The sequence below is a fragment of the Calidris pugnax genome, unplaced genomic scaffold, assembly GCF_001431845.1.
Source record: "Calidris pugnax isolate Ruff unplaced genomic scaffold, ASM143184v1 scaffold171, whole genome shotgun sequence".
Classification (NCBI taxonomy): domain Eukaryota; kingdom Metazoa; phylum Chordata; class Aves; order Charadriiformes; family Scolopacidae; genus Calidris; species Calidris pugnax.
Window position 1 is genome coordinate 7,890,534 of NW_015091064.1, and position 24,952 is coordinate 7,915,485.

The 24,952-nt window shown below is 36.7% G+C and overlaps 1 protein-coding gene across 4 annotated transcripts in view; it reads right to left on the bottom strand.

The window, feature by feature from the left end:
* The window catches only part of FAM49A (family with sequence similarity 49 member A), a 41,506-nt gene extending 17,859 nt beyond the window's left edge, over positions 1 to 23,647 (bottom strand). Inside the window, exons 1-3 of one of the 4 annotated variants that reach the window (XM_014956834.1) lie at positions 23,597 to 23,647; positions 21,699 to 21,767; positions 4,057 to 4,136 (exon numbers count right to left, since the gene is read on the bottom strand). In XM_014956834.1, the coding sequence (XP_014812320.1) occupies positions 4,057 to 4,129 (73 nt within the window). In that variant the 5' untranslated portion in view covers positions 4,130 to 4,136; positions 21,699 to 21,767; positions 23,597 to 23,647. Of the gene's footprint in view, positions 1 to 4,056; positions 4,137 to 4,322; positions 4,403 to 21,698; positions 21,768 to 23,596 lie in introns of those variants that run through there. The other 3 variants (XM_014956836.1, XM_014956835.1, XM_014956837.1) reach the window with 3 other exon arrangements.
* Positions 23,648 to 24,952: the final 1,305 nt, after the last annotated feature.

Here is a 24,952-nt window from a genome sequence, read left to right on the forward strand (position 1 = left end):
TTCTGGTTTTAGCTGTCCATTTTTCAAGACCTCAAGAATTGCACAGAAAACAGGTATTGCAGGGACTATGGCTAATTTCAAAAAGAACAAGTTGGTGAAGAGCACATAAAAGAAAAGTGAGAATGCAACTGATCAAAACTAACTTAATAATTAAATATATTTTAAAATAAAAAGCCCCCTCATACCAGCATTTTTCAAAAGATGCAATACAAGATATCCTCTTCAAAATTTTTATCAGAAAGGAGAACAATAACTCACAAGAAAATAACCATGTCATCCACATCACCCTGATGTGAGTGGAAGAGTATTTAGTAGGTGGGGGAGAGAGGTAAGTGGTAGTTTGGTGGGGTTTTTTTGAACAGCTAGTTCTTAGCAAGTTCATTTTCCCACACAGCTATCTGTATTGGGTTTGCATGGCAAGATTTTGATAGCAGGGGAGCTACAGGGGTGGTTTCTGTGAGAAGCTGACAGAAGCTCTCCCCATGTCTGATAAAGCCAACGCCAGCCGGCTCCAAGACAGATCCACCACTGGCCAAGGTCGAGCCCACCAGCAACAATGGTAGCACATCTGTGATAACATAGTTAAGAAGGGTAAAAAAACCTGCTGCACAGGAGGAGCTGGAAGAGATGAGTGAGAATACCTGAGAGCAACAACTCTGCAGCCACCAAGGTCAGTGAAGGAGGAGGAGGAAGAGATGATCCAGGTGCCGGAGCAGATTCCCCTGCAGCCCATGGTGAAGCCCATGGTGAGGCAGGCTGTTCCCCTGCAGCCCATGGAGGGTAACAATGGAGCAGATATCCACCTGCAGCCCATGGAGGACCCCATGCCAGAGCATGTGGATACCTGAAGGATGCTGTGACCCTGTGGGAAGCCCACACTGAAGCAGGTTCCTGGCAAGACCTGTAGCCCCATGGAGAGAGGAGCTTATGCCGCATCAGGTTTGCTGGCAGGACTTGTGACCCTGTGGGGGCCTCATGCTGGAACAGTCTGTTCCTGAAGGATTGCAATCCATGGAAGGGAACCACACTGAAGCAGTTCCTGAAAAACTGCACCTATGGAAGGACTCATGTTGCAGAAGTTGGTGGAGGATTGTCTCCTGTGGGAGGAACCCCAGGCTGGAGCAGGGGGAGAATATGAGGAGTGCTCCCACTGAGGAGGAAGGAGCATCAGAGACAACGTGTGATGAACTGACCACCACTCCCATTCCTCATCCCCCTGTGCTGCTCAGGGGAGGAGGGAGACAAAATCAGGACTGAAGCTGATCCTGGGAAGAAGGAAGGGGTGGGGAGAAAGCGATTTAAGATTTGTTCCTATGTCTCATAATCCTACGCTGATTTGATTGGTAATAAACTGAACTCATTCTCACCATGTCAAGTCTGTTTTTCTCATGATAGTAACTGCTGAATGATCTCTCCCTGCCCTTATCCCTTTCATTATATTTTCTTTCCCCTGTCCAACTGAGGAGGGAAGTGATTTGGTGGGTACCTGGTGTCCAGCCATGGTCAACCCACCACAGTATCATTCATGATGGGTGCAACCCCATGTGTTTGCACATTTCAAATCTAGCATAAGGGTATGCGACTATGCCGCAAAGCATCACCCACGGGATGACAGCACAGATTAAATCTACTGTCAAATGAATCTAACACTTTAAGGTTCTTTTCCCACTTCTTTGTATAAGCACTTATATTATTTTTGACCAACATCAGCCCATAAAGCCTCTGATTTTTGAGGCATGGAGACAGATCGTTTATTCTACTCCTGCACAGGAGGAAAAAGGCTGTCTCTGGTTTTTTAAGCAGTATTTGTGTGACACATTGTACACACAGTAAGAAGAAGTATGTCACACACCCTCCCTTCAGGTCCAACACGTATCAAGTGAAGAGCAGCACAAAAAATACCAGGGCAACAGTATCAAAAAAATATGTATTTCAGAAGTAGCGCTGACAGATTTACTTTAAGAATTCAGCTTTTGGCTACTGAAAAGTGCACAAAAAACTAGAAAGCAATATCCTGATGAAAACAACGAAATACAGTAAGCACATCAACTCGACATACCTCTCATCCTCTGAATGGCCAACTGTAGTGGCCATTCACACATGAACTCAAACTGAAAACTAAGCCCATAGAACATCTCAAGTCCAGCGAGCATGCAAGCAGGCTCCACTAACCTATCTCCACTAACCAAGAGTGTCCTTTTACTCCATATGACGTCTAATTAAAGGAGACCAAACCACACAATTACAGGCATCTTCAGTCACATCCCTTTGACACAATACAGATTTCATGCCATAAACCCCTCCAAGACTTTATTTCACCAGCAGAACATTTTAACCTGTCTCTCGGGAGTATCAATTTCATCACTGAAATTTGGAGATGATAGTTTTGTTCCTCTCTAGGTCGATGTGCCTGACCAGCGTGTGATGTGCTTGCACTAACCACCAGTCACCTCCTGTGGGAGAGGGAGCTTCACCCCACTCACTTCTTGGTAATGCACTTATGTAAAAAAACAAAACAAAACAAAAAAACCAACCAACTTTCACTGCCAAAGCTTTAATAAAACAGATGTTTTCCCCTTTCACCACCCCTTCCACTCCGCCAAGGCTTCCCAATGTCAGACCACCTGTTTCCTGCCAAAGCTGCAGCCTGGGTTAGGAGAACTTTCTTACCATCCTGGACACGATGGTACTGATATAAACCTGGGAGCTCAGAGCAGCTAAAAAACTTCACAATAGCGTGGCAAAGCCACAGAGCACTACCAAAGCCCTCGAAAGGTTGATAGGAAAAAAAATATAAAATTATGTACTGGTTTGGATAAAGGTTTGACATCCTGGGTTTACAATTAAATTCTCAAATTATATAGACAGAAGAGAAAAAGGGATACAGGGGTTGCAGTACCTTCTCCTAAACCCAACTAATCAATTAACTTTTTTTCATCATTTAAAGCCGATTCTTCATAATGAGGTAAATAAGATCTAGATAAGAAGATTAAGATATGTGCAAAGTTATAGTCATACACTCTAGCTCTCCTCCAGGAAAGCATGTTTGGACAATTTCATGAGATTTAAGTATGCATTTAAATGACTTTTTGAACCAGTACTTCAGAGTGTGTACACACATACAGTCTAATACCGTGCCAGTAACTTCTTTTGAGAAAAAAAAAATTCAGGAATTAATGATTCAAGAGAACTATTTCAAGGTGATAAGATGTGTCTAATCACATGAAACCCTCTCTTAAACCATGGTTCAAAACAAAGTTATTTTAAAAGCACTGGCTTCTCTCAAAATTTTTTTAATTATTTTTTAGAATAAAGGTATTAAGAGACAGAACTACACACAATGTTAGCATTTTAAATAAAAAGCATTTCACGTAAGTAGTGGAGTAAGATTAAACCCATATTTAATTTGATGACCATTTTTCAAGACAATGTCTAGAAGTACATGCAGAGAAATTGTAACCATCAAAAGTGAAACAGCTTGAATCAGATATAGATATGACAAGAAAATTAGAATGCGAAACACTGTTTTGCAAACTGATAACCATGCAATTAAGAGAGATGCAATCAAGCACATACACTTTGACCACTTCACTACTTTTTAGAAACTATAATAATCCCAGTTAAATCATCACTGAACCAGGCAAAAATAGTGCCACCTCCACTATTCATCTTTTTTCAGATTTTTTTATTTTTTATTATTTTCAATATATATTTCAATTCAAGGAAGTAACAGAGCAGGGTTTATTTAAGCCTGATTTGTTAGTAAGCTGAGGTGAAGTTCATCCATATGTAAATTTAACAATGGCTCATAAATGTTTCGAAACTAATTCAAGGTAAGCTTTGACTTCCATATCTATCATTCTGCCCCCTTCTCTGCTGAGAATGAATTTAAATAATTTTGTATGGTTTTATAACTATCAAAAAGCAATATTCAACTGAAGTGTAATTTGATTTGTTTGCAAATCCCTTTTGAATTGCTTCATGATGCGTAAGCGCATGCAGATTATTAAGAAATAATAAGCAAAGAAGGCAAGCCAGGCAAGAAGCTTTGCTCACTTTCAAAGTCAAGGAAAAAATTTGGCCCCTGATCAAGCTCTGTGCAAGTGAGAACTTTTAAAAGATTTCCCATTTGGTTCCTGAAAAATAGAAAAGGAAGAGAAAAGGAGTCCTGAGTGAACAAATGATTTTAGAGACAAGGACTTGGACAGATTGGTTGTGCTGAAAAATATACACTGCAAGCAATCAGATTTTAAGTTTTTCCTCAGTTTGCTGTTAAGTCAGGGAAAAGATTCTCTCATTGTCTTGTAATTGTTTGAACTTACTTTCAAAATCCAGGAAAAAATGTGGATAGTTTTCAATTTCCCTGGTAAGGACCTTAAGAAGATTACCCATCCCAGCAAACCTAGTAAATGCAACAAAATCGTAAACAGTTATATACGTAAACTTAGAATACTACAACTAAGAGCTTGACACAGTCTGCATCATATATTAAATATTATGGCAAGTTCTGGACCATGAGAAACATTTTGGTGGTCAATTCTGTGATATTTATGCATGGGGACAGAGTAAGACCTTGGATGAATACAGAAATAATTCTATTCAGCAAACTGGAAATTAAATAACAGTATAACATTACAAAGCACAGACAGATATTTATGAGTTTATTCTTAGCAAGAGAAACAAACTAAGAAAAATATCTGTATTCGTAAATCCTCTATATTGCTGGACTCAAGATTACTGAATAACATTCCAGTGTAAAAAAAAGAGGTTTTAATCCTTGACTTGGGTTCTTTAGCATAAACCCATCTTATTTCATGAAAATAACTCAATTTAAGAAAAAAAAATATCTAATTGTTTCTAAGCAGTAAGGCTTTATAAAATATGAGCAGTTTTATAAAATATGAGCAGCTTTATAAAATATCTATCAGAAAGAAAAGCTAAAAAGCTTGTTCCTTTTAATTTTTAAAAATATATGTATGCAATTTTGAAAACAGAAAAGGAAAAAAAAGGAAAAAAGGAAAAAAAAAAAAAGGAAATACAAACTCTGCCTTTTTATCTGTTATTCCTATCTTTTAACATCTTGGAAATCTTCTCAAGTCATGAAAAACTCTCCAAAGTGATCAATGCTCTAAAAAATTAAGTCTCTGCAAAAGGCAAAAATGAAGGAGACATGAAGAAAAGTGGTTTTTTTTTATCAGTACGGTCCCTGGAAAAGGCATTATTCTAGAACTATGTAAGAGTATAGCTTTCTTGGGCAAACAAACTTTTCTTAGAAGACAGAAAAATTAAACCATGAAAAGCACATATAAGGATAAAGAGGTCTGCCTGGAGGGCTATAGAAATATGTAATTTTAGATTTAAAACTCAGATTGAAAACTGATTTTTGCCTCAAAGATAAATATTCTCTGTACTCTAAACCTTGCCTCTTGGGGCTCACATCTGACGCCCATTTAGTTTTCAGTTTAACTCTTTTCCCACATAAGAAGTCAGACTACAAAAAAGTTATTCTAAGCATGTACATGACTGATGCTCCTTATGAGGAGACAAAGGTTTTTTCAAGTTTTCCCCCAAGCATTACAGAAGAAAAAGTATCATCAAACCTAATTTCTATATGCACATAAGTGATATATTGTACAGCAGGAAAACCTAGGAAGGTAATGTAAGGCTTGGAGATTTCAAAGTCATTCCATAAAATGATAGAAATTTAATCAAGAATCCGTTCAGAGCACGCAGCTTCATGTAAACCAGGTTTTGTTAAACAAATGGCTTTGCTTTGCATTAAATACTTCAAAATTTTCTCTCCAGAACAAATCCAGTGAGCAGACTGTTAAGCCCTTTACAATTAACAACATCTTGCATATACAACATTGAAACATGAAGAAACATTCTCCATTATTTATAAAGTTACATACATTTATATGCAGGAAAAAAAAAAATTACAGTTTTACTTTCAGAACAAGATCTGCACTATATTAACTGAGTTTGACTTTCTGATTAGCCTACAAAGGGGAAAAACATGCAAACAAAGCAAAATACATTTTATACAGCATTAAAACATATTTAACATTTTCATCACACTGGTATAATGCATTTTATCAGCATCATGTAAGAGGGACAAGATAATGTGCATACACTTATTTTCCTTTTCATAACCTTGAAAGAAACAATGTATATTATTATGAGGTACTATCACAATATAAATTACTGACTCAGTTTGGATTCTTTGCTTTCAACTCGTTCTAAGCCATATCTTACCTCATTGCCTTCAATCTTCAGAGAATATCCAACCATTTCTTCTGCTGCCAAAGTTAGCACTGCAGCCCGAGACTTGATAGCATCCTTCCAACAGCGAGAAAGCTGCTCCCTTTGCCAAAAACCCGAGGATACGAGCCCACATTTGCATTGAGTAGTCTGAGGTCATGTGCCCAAGCTCCAGTTTCTGAGCCTTCTTACAGAAGTACCGCACACCAGGGCTCTGGAGATTTCTCAGTGTTTTTCCTGAACTTTTACTGTATTTCTTAGCCTTTTTTAAATTCTATTCCCTTCTCCTTCAATCCCTGTGTAGAAACTGATTCAGCTATTTAAGGTCACAAGTACGACACAAGAACCCTGCCACAAACTTTATACCATTTTCACAGTATTTCAGCCTGTGTTTTTCCAGTGATCTCAAAAGCACTGATTTGACACCAGCTATTTCCAATGTACATCAACCCAAAAAACAGTGATATTCATCATCAACATCTAGAAGATACGGTTCAGGCAGCTGCTAAACACACTTCTTTATGATTTCAAATAATTTCTTTATGGTTCCCATAAAAAAAAAAAAAAACACACACCTAAAAGAAGATCTATTCCAAGAAACTTTCACTTTAAACTATAACTCATCATATAATGCTAAGTTTTTAACTCCATATTAAAGGCCAACCTTCACCTAAATGGAAGTGCTAATAAACGTAATTCTTTGTCCCAAATTGAATTATTTTATTCTGTATAGCTTGCTGCTTTCCAGTACTTGAATCTTCTAAACTGTCTTTCCCTGAAAACTCTAATAATGTATTCCAAACCTCAGGAACAACAAGTCACTTTCAGGATAACTTTTAATGAGATTTCAAACTAACTAACAAGATAAATTCTGAGCAGGTCAGCAAATATACTCTGGTTGCAACAGAAATTCAAATAAAAAGCTGACATACAGAAGCAAGTTAGAAAGGTTTAACTTAAGAGCATAAAATTCCATTTCATTAAACTGGAAAGCATTTCATTTCACTTACTGTTAAATCAGTTTATATGTTGAAATGAGACTCAATGCATATATAAAAATATAGCTGTTGCAGCACTCCTAAATGATAGCACCTTCTCTTAAGAGAGATACAAAACCTTTAAAATTCCAACTTTTCACAGTATGCTTTAAAAATGATAACATGTTGACATGACAATGATGTTTGCATTTTCATGTTTTCTTGTGTTTTCCAAACCATTAAAGCTTATGTAATAAGTATATAGAAAATACTTTTAGGCTACTGTTGACAGTTTAAAGCTAATTGCTTGATTTTTGATGCTCAACATTTAATTAGCGGCACACAGACATAAATAAACTGTAAAGACAGTAATGAACAAGAAGGTACATTTAGCATTTTGCATTTTAAATATCATTATCCAGTAGCATATTTAAAAATGCTTAGCCTTGAATAAAATAACACAGGCTGGTTTTCTAACACATCACTTTGTTCCTAAATTAATTTAGTTTTGACATTCTAGAGGCATTATCTAGGATGGGAAGATAAATTCCTTCTCCCCCATTAAACCAATCAGTTTATTTTTGAATTGTGAAAAATAAAATACTATCCCCTCAGCCAAATCTTCATATCCGCAACCCTTCAAATCTGCTATGGATTGTGCATACATATATTGAAAAAATACTTAAATATATATTTACTATATACTGAAATCTAGTTTTGAAAATTTAGTAAATGTTCACAAACTGGGTATTATCAACTACATATTGCATGTCCAAAGCAAAGTATCATGTTATTTAACTCTTCTTTAAAATCTTTGTTTACACAGTATTTTAAGCGATTACATAAATTTGAAGTGTGGAGGTTTATACTATAGTTTTAGCTATAGTACTATATAAATTGCTAGCAAAGTACTAATTTATTTCTCCTTCCTTTACAGGACTAATTTAATCTGTACCAACTCAAAACCATCACCATCACTGTAGCTGCACTGAAGGTTTAATAGACAAAGCATTTAAACTTAGTGTCAGTGAAAAAGGAGACATTCGCCAGCTCAACTCTTCGCTGCTCATTAGTGTTCCTTTGCCAGACAGTATTTCCTAAATGTGCCCACTTACAATAACAGAGTCCAATAGGCTTTTGTCAAAATGAGTTGAATCAGCAAATACCTACATTTAGATCATCCTAAAGGAGAGATTACTTATCAGGGATAGGAGAGTAGGGGTAGGATAGTGGTTTTAAACCAAAAGAGGGGAAATTTAGATTGGATATTACCTTTATCAGGGATAGGAGAATAGGGATAGGGTAGCGATAGGATAAGGGGTAACGGTTTTAAACTGAAAGAGGGGAGATTTAGATTGGATATTACGAAGAAATTCTTTACTATGAGACACACTGGAACAGATTTCCTGGAGAAGCTGTGGATGCCCCATCCCTTGGGGTGTTCAAGGTCAGGTTGGATGGGGCTTTGAGTAACTTGGCCTAGTGGGAGGTTCTTCTACCCATGGCAGGAACAAGATGATCTTTAAGGTCTCTTCCAACCCAAACCATTCTATGATTCTACGATCCTAATGAAGTGAAGCTGGGAGTGTTCTGATGAGCAGCTCCATTGGGAGTTTAAGGGGTAAGAGAGACTCCCAAGTTCCAGAGTGACAATGAATGATGAGGAACTTCTAATGGTACGTCTACATGGCAAGAGACAAGCATCCATTCTGCAGTCTGAGGGATGGGGTTTTTTTATTCTTCTCTCCAATTTTCTTATAGTTAAAAATATTTTCATGGATATGGTAGAATCATTATCTTCAGTTGTTTTACTGCTATATCTTTAAATTTTATAAACTGTAGTTGCATTGATTAAGAGAAATATAACAACTGATGTTTAAGAGTCCCAGTTTTGCAAACAGATGTTAGTTGGTTAAAGTGGCATTATTCCTCTGTGGACTTTATTTCAGAAATAAGCATCAGACGGTATCATTATATTAAGGAAAAAAAAAAGGAAAAATAGTCATATATTGGTGTTTGAGATGCTAATTGCAAAAAACCACCAAGGATATTTCGCAGTGAAGTACCTACAGTATTCTCTAAAAAGCATGGATAAGAGAAAAGCCACACCCAAGTTCTTTTCAGAGGGCAAGCTATATTCATTTTCCAGAAAAAAAATTTAATTATCGCCAAGGTTGGCCTCTAAATACTGCATTTATAAGATTTTCATAACAAGTAACATACTCAGATAAGAAGCAACCTACACACACAAGTGAATTAAAAAACAGTGCCACACGTTTCTTATGCAGGTGAAGCACACACAGACTTAAAACACTCCAACAAAACTCAAACCCCAAAAGCAGATATAAAGAAGTGAAAAGTGGAATAAGAGAAGAAAGTTGCTCAAGGTGAAAGCAACCCAAGATAAAAGAATCCTTTCTGCTTTGAACAATTATTTTATTACAATTCCTAGATAAGCAACACATCAAGCCAAGAGCTTTTGCTGTTAACTGATATGCAGATTGCAGGACACAATTAAAACCTACAGAAAAGGTGAGGCAAGTCAAAGGGAGTTAATAAACGGTTTTTAATGGCAAAAATATTTTTCACTAATCATAAATCTCTAAAAGACCTGGCCAACAATATTAGTACCTGTAGCCCCAAGGATTAAAGATCTTGGCTCATGGTTTCCCTAAAATCAAAAGTAAAAAAAAAAAAAAACCAACAAGTTACCTCAGATGAACTTATAATTTATTCAAGGGGGGGATTTTTCTACATGCCAGCCCTCACACCTGAACATACTTTGAACAGAACTCCTATATATATTTTTTCAAAGGGCAGAATGTCAGAAGAGCCATCATAAAAGGATGAAAACCAGGCAACCAAATTATGTGGATTCTGATTCATAGGTGATAATAAACAAAAAAACCAAACCCCAACAAAAAAAAAATGTAGAATGGAAGCAAATTAAATAATTAGAATAAAATTACATTTGGAATTAAGAAAACACTGTTGCACTTTGATCCTTCCACCTGAGTGTACAGTAACTACAGTACCCTCATTTGCACAGGGCACAGATGTTTATACACAAAACAGGGACACATTTTCCCTGCACAGGATATATGGAGCCTCTATCAGTCGATCCTGGCAGGTAAGCAAAGCAGGATACCGGCATTTACCAAACTGATAGATGGGAGAGAGATATCTTTAACAGAAACAGAACAGGTTTGGCTACTTTAAGTGTTTCTTCCTTCAAAACAAAACCACTTCATTTTTTTTTTTTTTCCAGGTGGAGTTTGACCTCGTTCTTCCAAACTCTTGTGAGAGAAGAGCAGCCACATAGTCCTCTTCTGCTTATAATTTCCTCATCCGTGCCTTCTCTCACCCAAAATCATAGTGAAAAAGGAAATAAACCATCTTAGAACACACTCAGTTTTGGAAATCTAGGGATTTGGGCATTTGAAAAGGCATCTGTTTTCAATGTTTGTGAATATATTGAGTGAAAACTCTATTCTAGAACATATATATTGTTTGATACAGAATCAGGAACAGGAGACTCGGGTGAAAAATCAGGACCAGAAAAAGTGTTTCTCCTCCTTTCTGCCTGTTAATGACTGCCAATTATTCAGCCTTCTGACTATGCCACACGGAGTATTTTGTACTATGTTCACAGAAAATCTAATGCAAGTGTCTGAAAAAACAAGATGAAAACCATCATATTCCAGTTCTTTGTGCAACCCTGGAAAAGACTCTCAGAGTTATTTTATTTTCAAGTTATTTTTTGTGCCAGTTGATAACAGCAGTAAGTCTTTGCACGTTAACTTTGTTCTTTATCTATTTTCCTTCTCTTTTTAATACATAAATGCCAGAAACAGTACATCTAATCTCACTCAAGCCAGACATAAATCCTACAGAGACTGGATTTCTTATTGCACATTTGCTAGTGATCTGCTCTGAATTTATCAGTACATAGGACATAATGTATTTTGCCAGCTAAATTTCTATTTCTGGTTTGGAGGGTAATAAATATATGAAGTGGATCTGAAGCAGTCTTTACAAGTAATCCTTTCTGGAAAAGGGGAGAGAAGTCAAACAGTATCTAAAAATACCAAGCAGACAATTAATACTGATCAGAGAAACATACTGACATTACTGGAATTAAGATAGATGTGGCTGAGTATTTGTATCAATAGCTCAAGATTTGAGGAACTAAAGATGAAATGTGGATCTTTGTGGGGACTATTTGCTATTAGTTTAAAATACTTCAATTTGTATAACAGTGGTCTAATTTAATATCTCATTACCCAAAATAAGAAAACTTGCTGACCAATTTGCATTACAATGCTGTTGATAGAAATAGCAAGAGCTCCACTAGGAGAAAAAAAAATATTCAAAAAATAAATAAGCTGTAGAATAATATATACTTTTTTATTATTTAAAATTTCCGGAAAAGGTAAAAGAAAAAGTTCCTATGTGTCTCCGGGTGAGCATAAAGGAGGAAAGAGCAAGTATCATCCCCAGATAGCAATGGGATAGACCACCTAATCCTAAGTGGTAAAGAAGGTTTTGCTGAATTACAGAGGCATCTGAGTAACAGAACTGGGCAAGAAGCCTGAGGAGGGTTAACTGACCCTCCCTGTACAAGCTCCCAGAGTGATAAATGTTCTTTCTAGAACACAGAGGAGTTTGCAGAGGAATGACTATTTTAGACTCACTTGATACTTATGGGGAGAATTAATTTAATATAAGGACGGAAATACAGGAGAAATTAATTAAAAACAGCAGAGGCTGCTAAACAAGGAGAAAACAGCCAACTAAAGATCATGATTTAAAAAAAACAAAAGTAATTTCAGTAATCTCAGGCATCTGGAAGAATTGGTCTCTTGGAAAGTTGATTTAAGGGGCAAGAGAGTGCAGGAGACAACAGTAATGAAAATACTTAACAGGTTAGTCCAATGGACAAAGTAGATAAAATGGAGACTTAGAAATCAATATGCCTGTATAAGCATATAGAAGAACTGAAGGAAGCAAAGAAATATGCAATGGAGGGAGATTTGATAAGTGACTGGAGATGAGAAAAGAGAAAATGCTGCAACATTAAAAATCTGAAAAAGTAGTTGTCAGTGGTTTCCTGGCAAAAGAGGATGGTATTTTTAAACAGTATCTGATATCTGTTGTATAGATCTGGTTTTGTTCAGTACTTTTAATTAGTGACAAAGAAGAAAATAACCTGTTAAAATATGCACTAAGCTAGAAGGGAATTAAAATATTATGGAAAATAGGATCACAATTCAAAATCACTTTGATAAACTGGAGATACTAACCAGAAGAAATTCAGTATAAACAGAAATGTAAAATAGTCCACTCAAGGGAAAAAAACAAATCAATCCCACAAATGCAGATGGACTGGTAAGCAGAAAGACTAAGAAAAATTAACCATTTTACTGGACTATAAATTAAACATAAAGCAGGTAAGAAAGTGGCTAAACTCTGGAATGTTTCAAAGATTGCTCTCACATTCAAATTTAATTTGGTTGAGGGGACTGAATATTGAGCAAGAAGAAGTCTAATCTGTAAGTACGCAGGAGTTACATGAAAATATAAATTCCAGTAAAACTCCTCCTTTTTTCTTAATTAGCTTTGTGTCATTTTTTAATCCTTTGTGATATTACTTTATTAACTTCTATTCTTTCACATTAGGCACTCAATTCATTAAGATGTACAGGGGCAGATCGGGACCATGGCATTTTTCTGGAATATAGCCTGGCTTGAAAATTGCATTTATTTAATAGGCAAGCACATTAGCCTTCTTCATGATGTAAATATAACAAGATTCTTAATTTTGCATTGTGCCTAATACTCTAAAGAAGCACATCCCCTAGAAAATGTATTTTCATATAATGTGTTTTATTTATACAGAATGCCAAACAAGCTTTTGTGCCCCAACATGAGCTGCTAAAAGCCACTGCAACTTTTTCTGGTATGTTAACAAATCTGCTATTTGCCGAAGATGACAAATAAGGAAGGAAAACTGAGGATGGTGCTGAATTAAAACCATCCTTTTAATTAAAAATCTGATTTCTTGTAAGTGTAAATGAAAATTAAAATAACATACTGACCCTGTCAGGCTCTGCAGTAATTAATTCAAATCACTACTGGAAGCTATTCCTAATTTAGCAATGAAATGTGCACAATAACTTTTTATTAAGACAATAAAATTGATGCACAGTAGTGACTTTACGCGCCACTCCTGTTTTGCTATAAAACCTAATTTTAGCTAATTGACAAACTCGGGTGGCGATGAATCACCAGCCCCTTTATGACACGTTTCCTGCCTTCCCCTTCGCAAGATGCAGGAGCCTACGGAGGCCCCATTACACGAAGAAAAAAAGAGAATTCTTCCACCCTGTGAACAAAGCTAAAGGAAAACTTAAAATTCAAACCTCGCCGAGCAGGCTGGGGTCGGGAGGGGCGTGGCCGAGGGGGCGTGGTCTGGATGGGCGTGGCCGAAGGGGGCGTGGTCTCAATAAGCAGCGCTGGGGCGAGCAGGGCAGGGGCGCCCCCTGCTGCCACTCGGCCGCCCCCAATTTTGACTCAAAATTCAGGCTCTGAATAAAAGCTGGTTAATTTGCCCAAAATGCCTCCTGCCTGCACGCCTCAGCGAAGGTGGTAAGGCCACGGCTGGACCTAATAACGAGTTCATATCTGCACTCAACCACCTGCGCCACCTCCCTGCGCACATCAACCCACACCTTTGCAGGGACTAGAACCCCAGGATCCATGGATGAGTTTTCCCCTCCACTTTTCTAAATCAAGGCAAACTAACCTAGGTAATATTTTTATAATTACACTTCAGCATGAGCAACAATATTAAAAAAAAAATTATATCGCATTCCTTTCCCTCCCACTTAAACTCAGAGTTTAACTTTAAAAGTAACCGTGACTGTAAATTTGCATCCAAAATTATGAAAGAAAGCCACCATTTGTACTGGAACATAAACCAGTGTGGTGGTGACTGGGCCTAGCAGCAAGTGAAGCCCCGGGGTGGTGAGCATTCCTGGCAGGGCATCCCAGTCCCGCATCTAACACGTGCTCTGGCAGCCCCTGGCAGCAGTCCTGCTTCCATCACAGGAACAGAAATACCATTTTTATTTCCCCTTTTCCAAGAGTTTTTGATTAGCATTATTTCTTTTCAAATGAAGAAGCAGCTGAAAGAAGGAAGAAATCTTGTTTTCCTTTTGTAGTTTCTGACTAAAACCCAGACACTCGGGATGAGATACACTAGCTTTAAAATGCCAATTATCTGCAATCAAAAACAGAGTGAGGTAGTTACATTCAGCATTTTCTTACTGCTTCTGTTGAGTACCCCTGCTTAAAAAGGCAAATCAAGCCTTTTAGAACTAGAAACTATAGAAAATGCACTATATTTTGGTTTAGAGCAAACTTTAAGTTCTGTTTGTACATTAAAAAAAAGGATCTAACAGCCTTACTGGTTTGACTTTTAGTCGTAACCAAGTCCCCATTCACACTTCGATAGAGGTGACATAAGTCAAATGTAAAAGAAATAATGCCATCATAAAAACATCATTCATTACTTTCTAATAAAAATTCAAACTATTAACAACTATTTAAATAGTTCACTTAAAAATATTTTAAGAAATAGCCATGTAACTTGTCAAAAAGCTTGAACTGCGTAAAAGTTATGCAGGCACACAAATGTACATCATGTATGTACATATACACGTACACAGAGAGCTGCAAAGTAGCATCTTTAGCAAAGAACTACAAAATAGTTGCTTGTTACAGAAAAAAAAAGGATAAATCAAGATTAAATCTGTAACACTCATAACAATCAAGATGAAAATCATCATCTTAACTAAATTTTCTGTTTGCTGACTCAAAGCCACCTGCTGTAGGTGTCTGGAGACACAGGCAGTTGTACAACAGCACAGTGCCCAGAGTTATGGGGAGGAAGAACACCCGTGTGACTTGAGCACTAATGGGGTCTTAAAATGTGGGTTTCTCTTAGCTCATGACTTAGATGGTGTGAGTTCTCTGGAGGAAGGGATGGGACAGAAAAAAACCCTTAAGTATTCCCAATTTCACGATGAACAAAAGGAAGATAAACGTTTTCTGGAAAAAAAAAGTGTAATATTCATCAACAATAAAACATTTCATAATCCAGTACTGAAACATAGCTGGAAATTGAATTATGTTTTCTTCCTTCTCTGAGCCAATCATTCTTTTAGTTGAAGTTTATTCAACTGACTTGCTAATAAAAACTGTGTAACTGAAAACTTCAGAAAAGCCTGAAAGATTAAGTAAAAAAAAAATGCTCAATGACTGAAGATTATGTGGGCTGATGGGAAAAAAAAAGTTCAAAGAACACAGTTTAAAGACTGGAAAGGAAAGACCTAAATCAATATATCTTTCAACAGTGCAAAAAACCTTTCCCATAAAAAAGCCTTTAAACTGCAGAGGATAGTACTCTTTTATTATAGAATGGGGTTTTTTTGATACAATGATATTAGAAGAAAAATATACATATATAGAGGGTATAAACTCTCTATATATGCACATATACAATGGTCTCAGATAAAATGTTTGAACTTTTATATATTTAAATTTTATATCAAAGTTATTAAATACTACCATCCAAACTACTTAGCAAAGAAAAGCCCTTATGAAAATAATATATTCAAGAAGTAATAACTGTAAATGTCAGTGGTGGAATAGATATTTAGCATCTATCTCACCTTTTTGAGAATACAAAACAGAATTACTTGAAGTCTACAGAAGTCCAACTAAAACAGGGCCCAGACCAGTCCTATATTCCCATTCTTGTGCATGCCCTTCACAACGTCACCCAAGAAAAGGCACTGACTACTTCCCATCATGTCCTCTTCAATTCAGTTCTTGAAGAACTGGCTCGTTATGGTTCAGTTTGCCCAGCCATCAATCTTCCAACCCTAAGTGCTAAAACCAAGCATTGCTTAAACCTCCAAAATTATCACATACTGCCAATTACGTTTCATTAACCTAAAGAACCAATGCAAGAAGACCAAGATTGTTAATCTTTCCAATCAAATTAAATACGCAAATAAAAAGATCCTTGTTTTCTTATAAGAAGTTTAAAATTCTGTAATAAAAGATTCCTACATTCTAATATCATCCACAAACTGAATTGGTAATCATAAACTTCCCGAAATGGAATTGATAAAAAAAAGGTTCTCTGAAAATAGGCTACAATCAGCATATTCTAGCCAGGAGGAAAACTCCGATATAAGTCAAGATAGCTGTCTGCTACCTCATTTGGTTTGGAAAAAAGGCTGCAGTTAAGGCTGTTATCCACTAAGTGGCATTATCACCTCAAACACCTAAACTTGGCAAAAAATAATCATAGTACAGTGCCTTTTTTTCTTCTACAGACAAATTGATAGAAAACATTTCCTTTGGATGATTCCTTTTATTGTCAGAAATTTGAGCATCGTTCCAGACAGTCAAATGTACCAGTAAACCAGTATTACCAATTTACTTTTCACATCAAGACATTTGTAAATATTTAGCAGAATGGTCAGGATAGAAATAAAACTATCATGCCAGACACCTTAAACAAAGCAATAAAAATATCAGAGTTGTATGAGCTCAAATCAGACATATAAAGGTATAATAAAGTATTTTAAAAGTAGCTGGAGCTTCAGAAGTGTTGTCTGTCAACAATTCTAGTATTTCCTGTTGTGAAGTATGAAAGTACCAAACCCCACGCCAGATATTTACTTTAGATAAAACACTTTAAAAGAAAGTAAATGCAATAGATTAGATAAACTGATGCTACCTGATGCAAGAAGGTATTTTAAAAATTACAGTAATTGGAAAAGCGTTACATTTTACTGATTAGTAAAGGATTAGTTTTCAAAAGGTTAATTAAGGATTAATGACTGTAAATAGTTTCCTGATGTTTACTGGAAAAAAGCATTTAGGAACAGTATAAATACAAGAAAAAAGGGTAGAACAGAACTCTCATTGTAAAATATTTTTCCCCCTATTCCTGTTGTTTGCAACTGGTCTTTTATCACTGTCAATTTGTACATACATATACAGCTACTGAAAATAAAGCGGGGAAAAAAATAAAGCAGTATCACTGTATACAAAGAGTATAGGAAAATAAAATGAGCAACAACTACTGTCTCGCTGCCTCTTCAAAGCATATATTTCAAGCTTGTGAAATGTCCTACACACGCACTCAAAATTCTAAGCATACTTCAATGCTAGAAGGATCAAGATGTTCCTTTTTTTTTGTGTGTGATTTTTTTTTTCCCCCTTCGCTGGCCACAGAGGAATTACATTAGGACATAGTCCTTTTTCCCTACATCCGCCTACGACAAACATTTGGTGCAAGTCAGCGACTCCAAAACCAAATTGTTTACAATTAACTCAAAAAGCCATTAAAAAAAAAATTGTTTCTTTGTTCCAGTTGGAAAGAGAGACAGCCAGATGTGTGGCTTGTTGATCTTGCTCTTTTCTGACCTCTGAGTGTAGGAAGAACTGCAGCTGAGGAAGGAAGTCAGCAAGTTGTGTTAATGAAGGTGAACGTGGCAAAAAAAAAAGATGTTTGCAGTCTTTTTTCATGAAAGAAAAATCTCTTTGAAAGAGCTTTTATTAAAAAATAGACATTACAGAGCCTTACTTTTCACTATTGGTGAAAAATTATAGCCTTTGTTTCAGGAGAAGTCAATAGTCTGCAGGTTTTGTTACTTCTGAAAGATTCTACCCTTTAGTTCAAGAACTTCATGAAGTTTCACTGCTGTAAATTAGCAAACACCTCATCACTAACACCTGCTGGGAGACCATCTTCCTTTGAGGATGCAAAATTTTGATTTCAGGCTCTGACTGAGTCACAGTCCATCAGTACACACCAAAATCAGGTCTAAAGCTGAATTCCAGATTGAGAGTGTGCCCATTTCTTCGGAAAACACATCTGGCCAACAATGCAAGGCAAAAAACTATAGTTACGGCTGTACCTTTCTTCACACTTCTCCCTGAAACAAGTTTATGCATTTTATCTGTAAAACACCTGGTAATGAATTAACTAGCAATCTGGGTCGAAAACTTCATTACGTGGTACAGGATGCGCCTGCCTGTACAAGATGTTCTGAGAGCATAAAAAAGAACAATCTCTCAAAGACTGCAGAGAAACATTATCATCATATCTGTGATCATCTTGTTTCTGAACTTTGAATTATTTTCTAAAAAAGTCTGAAATGCATTCTGAAGTTCTACAACCACACAGCTCTTCATTTTTCCAAAAGCAGCTCAAAAGTTAGTAAAAGTTACCATACTTGAGGTGATACCCAAAGACACATTTGCGTGTGAAATACAGATTCAATCCAGACATCCAGCTATAGATATTAATTCTGGCACCTAAGCATGAATCCAGACTCCTTAGCGAAGCTTTCCCAAATGCACTCTAGGCATGCAATTTAATTGCCAGAATTAGCTTAAATGTTTGACGTTGCTCTCCCCGCATTGCTATCTTCATCTCAACAGCTCATGCTAGTTTTGGTAGAAAATGATGCCTAATTCTCATCAACTATTTTAAAAATATACTTATTATCCAAAGACATCAGTAATATCATCATAGTTTATCTTTCAACTTATGTTCATTATGGTATTAGTTAATTAAGAAACTTTCCTATGTATTCTTAGAAAAGAGGAAACTGAAAACTAGTTTACTCTCTTCACACCCCATGTTCTCCTGCCCCCTAAGGTCATTTAAAAAATAACATTAATAAATCACTATACACACGCATATGTACACATATAACCATTTCTGCAAATGGTTATACATATATTTAAACTGATTAAGAAAATTCAAGTTCTGGAGAACTAAAACAATATTTCACGTCATACTTTTCAAAAGAGGTATAAGGGATATTGGTCATTTAGAAAACATCCTCAGAGATTCCATCTTTTTCTTTGCACCAACAGAAATTTAAAGCCTTATGTAAGACATTCAGCACAACTCAAACAGCTCAGCTACAAGCACAGAGAATTGGTTCTGCTGCAGCAGTATTTAGAAATTATTATTGACTTGGCATTGTCACAGGAAGATTTGATTTTCAGAAAAAAAAACGTTTTATTTTAGAAAAACATTATTTAGATGGTCCTACAGTCCATATTTTGTCATAGTCTTCTGAAAAAATCAATCTTTAAGGTAATTAAGGGCATATTTAAGGGCTTCATTTCAAAAAAATAATTTGTCTTAACATCTGTAAAAGCTCTCTATTAGTAAACAGGTAGGTAAAAAAAGAAAAGACTAATATATTTCCCTACCAGTTGAAGCTCTTACCAATGGAATTAATAAAAGCAGTCAACTACACTGTAGTAATATTAACTTTCTACAGATGAAGTTTAAAAGAATCCATAATTTAGCAAACTTCTATTTCCTCTTTTCACACTCCTTTTTTCTCATCACTTCCTCTTTCTTCTCACATTGTGTTCGTTTCCATTCCTATCATTTTTCCCTTTAATTCTTTCTTTTCACTCAACTAGTCCTGTCTCTAAGGTCTCCCTTAAGCTCGTCTCAGCCCTCCCCAATAGGGTGGATAAGCCAATCCAGAGCACTACATTTAAGATATTCTACAGCTAAAAAAAGATCTTTTTTCACTTAAAAAGTAGAATGGGCCCTAAGCTTTAATTGCAATGTGATTTTTTAAAAAAATTATTAAATTAAATGTCATATACATAGCTCCTATTTTAAATTCCATTCAACTGTAACAAAATAGAAGGTTAGAAGGTCTTTTAAGGGAGAAAATAAAGTGCAAAAATAAAACAGACAAAGCAGCTTCACTAGATAAGTATACAGTCCTTACTAGTATCCAATCATTAGTTTATAAGGTAGAGAAGAATGATTTCCTACATTGCAGAAACAGTCAAAACTATGATTTAATCTTTATAAGTCTTTCCTTCCACCCCTCACACCCATCTTCTCCTGGACAGTTCATTCACCCCTCCAGTGAAACAAAACAGGACTATTGCTGGCTTTCAACCATGCCGGTTCGACATTGACCAGAATCCTTTGTGCCCTTAAATTAATGCAGCTCTACACCTTCTAAACTCCTCTGCAGGTGGCTTTACTTCTTTTGAACAACCATCCACATGATTTGCAAACACCTTTACTTTGTAGACTGCCACTGAGATCCCTGGGCTCACTTGGGTACTGCAAGCCTGCTGTGACAGGAAGCCAATCTGGCTGCTGCTGCATTGGGCTTGTTTCTACCTGAAAAAAATTGAAGTTTTTGTGGTCATTTGCCCACAACATCGCTTGTTGGATGCCTCTCACGGCAGCTGAATTAATGACAACATTCACTGTTACTAATGTAGGCTTAGCTTAAAAAGTCCTCTTCATACTTGATGGCTGCCATCTCTTTGAGAAACCCCTGGATGAAAGCTACCATCTCACACAGCCTTGCTTCCCACAAAACAGTATGATATTATTCCCTTTCAGATTTTAAGTGTTACATGCTGCAGTCACCCAGTAGAAATGTCACATCTGGTTCACGTTTCCCAGCAGTCCAGAAAGGGCTGGCAAACAGGAGTGAGTGTGTTTGGGTCAGAACCACTGGATCCATCATCTGTGACTTGCAGCCTTGGAGCTGTGGTGCAATGCTGGCCACAAGTTGGCCACATGTGAAGTGTGACACTGAGATTTCCCTTCTGTTCCCTATAATCTATGTGGTAAATATGAGTAGACAAATCGGCACAACCTCCAGTACTTCACTGTGAGGAAGAAGGGTAGTCTTCAATGACAAATATTCATGTAATTCCACCTACAGATCAAAATCTTCCATCTCTTCTCTATCACTCTCTGCTTCCTCCTCAGATATTGCAGTCTGCAGCTGTTCACAACCCCTCCGTAGTCTTCCTCATGTATCAAACCTTTCCTCAGAGCAGAGAGAAGCAAGATGTTTAAAGCCAACATCACAATTTGTTGCTGCACCGGTTTCCTTGTGCTGACACCAGTGCTTGTTTGAGTCCATGGTGAGCTGATGCAGAGGTCAAAGCTGACAGAAAATTAATCCTCCAAGAAGTCCTTGCAATCCCATAGATTTTCAGCAGCAAATTCCCTAAACCAGCACATCCCAGATGAATACAGGTGTTGATCCAAGAGATGGGGCAGACAGAACTGGACCACCACTTTGAATGGCAACAAGCTAACCAAGTAACTACATACTCGATCATAAATTTAAATGCCATAAATAGATCATGCAGAGCTGCTGGTGTGGTTTCTCTCAAGAAATAGAGAAATATTGGATAACTGAACTGTTATTATTTAAAATCTCAAGTAACATTGGACTCATTCAACAAAGACATAAACACTCTACACAAAGTAAAGTCCATCATCTTGCACTCTTTAGCTTTCTCACAAATCATGTATAAAACAAAGTGGGTACTTAATACAAACACTTGGATATGTCTTACCTTGAAATACAGTGGTTCCAATTCACATTCAAATATCCAAAGAGGTGATACTAAACATTCAACATCCGTCTGTCACAAAAAACATTCAAGATTACACTTGGAAACCCTGTACTTTTTGCTCTCACAATTTTCAGATGAAACCTTCTGTCTTAAACAGGAAATATCCGGATTATATCCATGGAAAACTGAAATTATTCTTTTAAAAGTGAAATTTGGAACTTTCATAACCTTTTAAAGTAGTATCATTCAAAAATGCTGCCAGGTTGAAATGATCAGGTACTTAAACTGAATTTTTATCCCATATAATTCTGCAGAACAGATTCAATTTAATTTGGATTTATAATGAGCTGTTGCCAAGACTGGTACAGCCAAAGGAAAATAATGTTCACTGGTACTGGTATTCATTATATTAAGAATTAAAAGAAACAGTAATAAAATAATGAAAATGCAAACCCATATCCAAAACATTTAGCAATATATGGTAATAGCTACATTTATTTAAAACAATATTTACATTGAATGAGGTCTGGCTAAAGCATTCCAATCTTTTGAAACTACCAAAATATAGAATGTAATTTAAATGCCTAACAGTGAGCATTTCATTCTGAAAGTGTTGGGGGTGGGGAGGGAAGCCAAGAGAAAAACAAGGGGTCCAGGTCCTTCAGAAGGATTTTTAGGGACAGCCATTCTCAAGGTCTGGCTCTTATGTCACTTTTTCAACTCTCTAGATAAAAAAAAAAAAAAAACTTATAGCAACATAAGTTTGCTCCCAGAACAAAGATGAAATCAACTTAAGAAAAAGAAATCTGTCACAGAAAAGCTTGGAAGTGAAACTTCCTTTCCAACCATAACCTCTACAATACTAATATAACTCCACAGACACTCTTCTTCCCAAGTGTTCTGGTTCACTATCCTCACAACTACGGAAAAACAGAGGTCAAGTCATCAGGTCATAAATCAGCTGAATTAAGTTTTGGCTTTGAAAAACACATGGTTGTATTTCTGCAGCTATATTTATAAAGATATGACTAAAAACTGGCTTTTATCTAATGATGGATTTTTATTCATTTAATTTCCAAATAATTAGAGTGCTTGATCACTGCCTAAAGAGGAATTATCGTTTGAAACTCAGGGGTGGTGTGGTGCAGATTTTTTTTTTTTTTTAGTCTAAAAATACGTTCCTTACTGCAAATTATAACAATTCATTATAAAAGCAGATGAAATTAAATCAGAATGTAACACTAATTTTTCAAGTAGAGCACCCACATAGGGAACTAATTAGGAATAGCTCCTCTGTGTAAACAAACCTTTGTACCAATTAGTAGCTGGTCAAGTCAGGGAACTCCCTTTCTCTAGGGGGAAAAAAGTCTATTTTCAGCATTGCTTTATTTTGCTGCTGGTTGCAAATTCTCTCCAGTTCTGTAGCAATGGAGGGTGTTTAAAATTTATATTTCAGAGACTTTGATGGGAAGCTGGTCAAGATTGAAGAAAAAAAAATAGGCAGCAGAAGGCCTAAAAAAATTACAGAATTAGGACTTCAAAAGGGATGAGAACAAATCCCATTCTCTGCCTAGGCCAATTCTATCCCAAGGGTTTACATAAACCAGAACAATAACAGTGAAATGATTCAAAACAAACAGTGGAGTAAACGAAAAAAGTACATGGGAAAAAGAATTCTCAGTTGTTGTTCTATAATAAGAAAAGCAAACAAATAAAAACCCCAAGGCGAGAATATTATGCCCAGATAGCATTTTGAAAGCGTCAATTAGGTGCAACAATAAAACTACGTAACAGGATGCCATTCAAGAGACACTGAGTGTTCATTTATCATTTATGATGTTTGAATCTGCTAGACAGCTGTTCCGTGCAAGACAGAAAGCACTGGAGTCGACTCTTACCTTGTTGAAGATGATCCAGAGCCTTCCCGATACTTAGACAGAGGCTGCAACCTGTGGATTTTAAAATTTGTTTAGAAGATTTGTTATTAATAAAACTCTTTTAATTACTAAGTAAAAATCAGAGAAGTTACTTAAATGCCTTCAAAACATAGTCATTTCCCTTTAGTGACACAGTAAGAGACAGCTACTGACCCTCCAGCCCGAATGGGTTGCAAAAAACAGCTCTAGATACCGCTGTTTTCTACACCATTTACTGGTTTGAAGGTTTATGAAACATGACATGGCCCTGTTGGAACGGGTCCAGAAGAGGGCAACAAAGATGATGAGAGGGCTCAAACACCTCTCCTATGAGGACAGGCTGAGAGAGTTGGGGTTGTTAAGCCTGGAGAAGAGAAGGCCCCTGGGAGATCTCATTGAGGCCTTCCAGCACCTAAGGGGGGCCTACAGTACAGACGAAGAAGGTCTCTTTATCAGGGAGTGTAGCGATAGGGCAAGGGGTAACAGTTTTAAACTGAAAGAGGGGAGATTTAGATTAGATACTAAGAAGAAGTTCTTTACTGTGGGGTTGGTGAGGTACTGGAACAGAGAAGTGCCCAGAGAAGCTGTGGATGCCCCATCCCTGGAAGTATTCAAGGCCAGGCTGGATGGGGCTTTGAGCAACTTGCTCTAGGGGAGGTGTCCCTGCCCAGGGCAAGGGGGTTGGAACTCAATGATCTTTAAGGTCCCTTCCAAGGTGAACCATTCTATGATTCTATCACCCCTTCCTCCAGACCCAACAACAACAAAAGTGACAAGTCTGAAGGACTCAGCAACACCAGCACTAATTAAATGAGCATCTGTGCAAAAGTTTCAAAGAGGGTATTGCACTTATCAGAACACGTTAACTCCCAAGTTACTAAAGGTTTAGGTATTTTCCAAGCTTCATGTAATTAAGCCAACTGGAAAGAGTGGTTAAGCAACAATGCTGCAAAGTTAAACACAAATTAAATCAGATTTATTAACGAGGAATGAGAAAAAGTGAAGATCCACGGTATGGATGAAAATTATGAGAAAGGATTACAGGTGGGAAGAGGAGACTGGAAAGAACAGAAACAGAAACAGAAACAACGCAAAGAGAAATGTGAAATTCAGATAATTGGAACATATCTTTGAAAGGGCAAGTCTAGCACAGACTATGCTGACATAACATCAGCTGGCTTTGGAGGAATGTCACGACACAAAAAAAGGCCCTAAGTTAGTTTGAGAAAGGGGCAAAAAGCATTGGAAGGGAAAAAAAGGTACTAAATTTCTGCTTTTTTCCTGGAAGTATTAAATGGAAATATGACTAGAGAGATCACAATTTGATAGTGTGTTTTT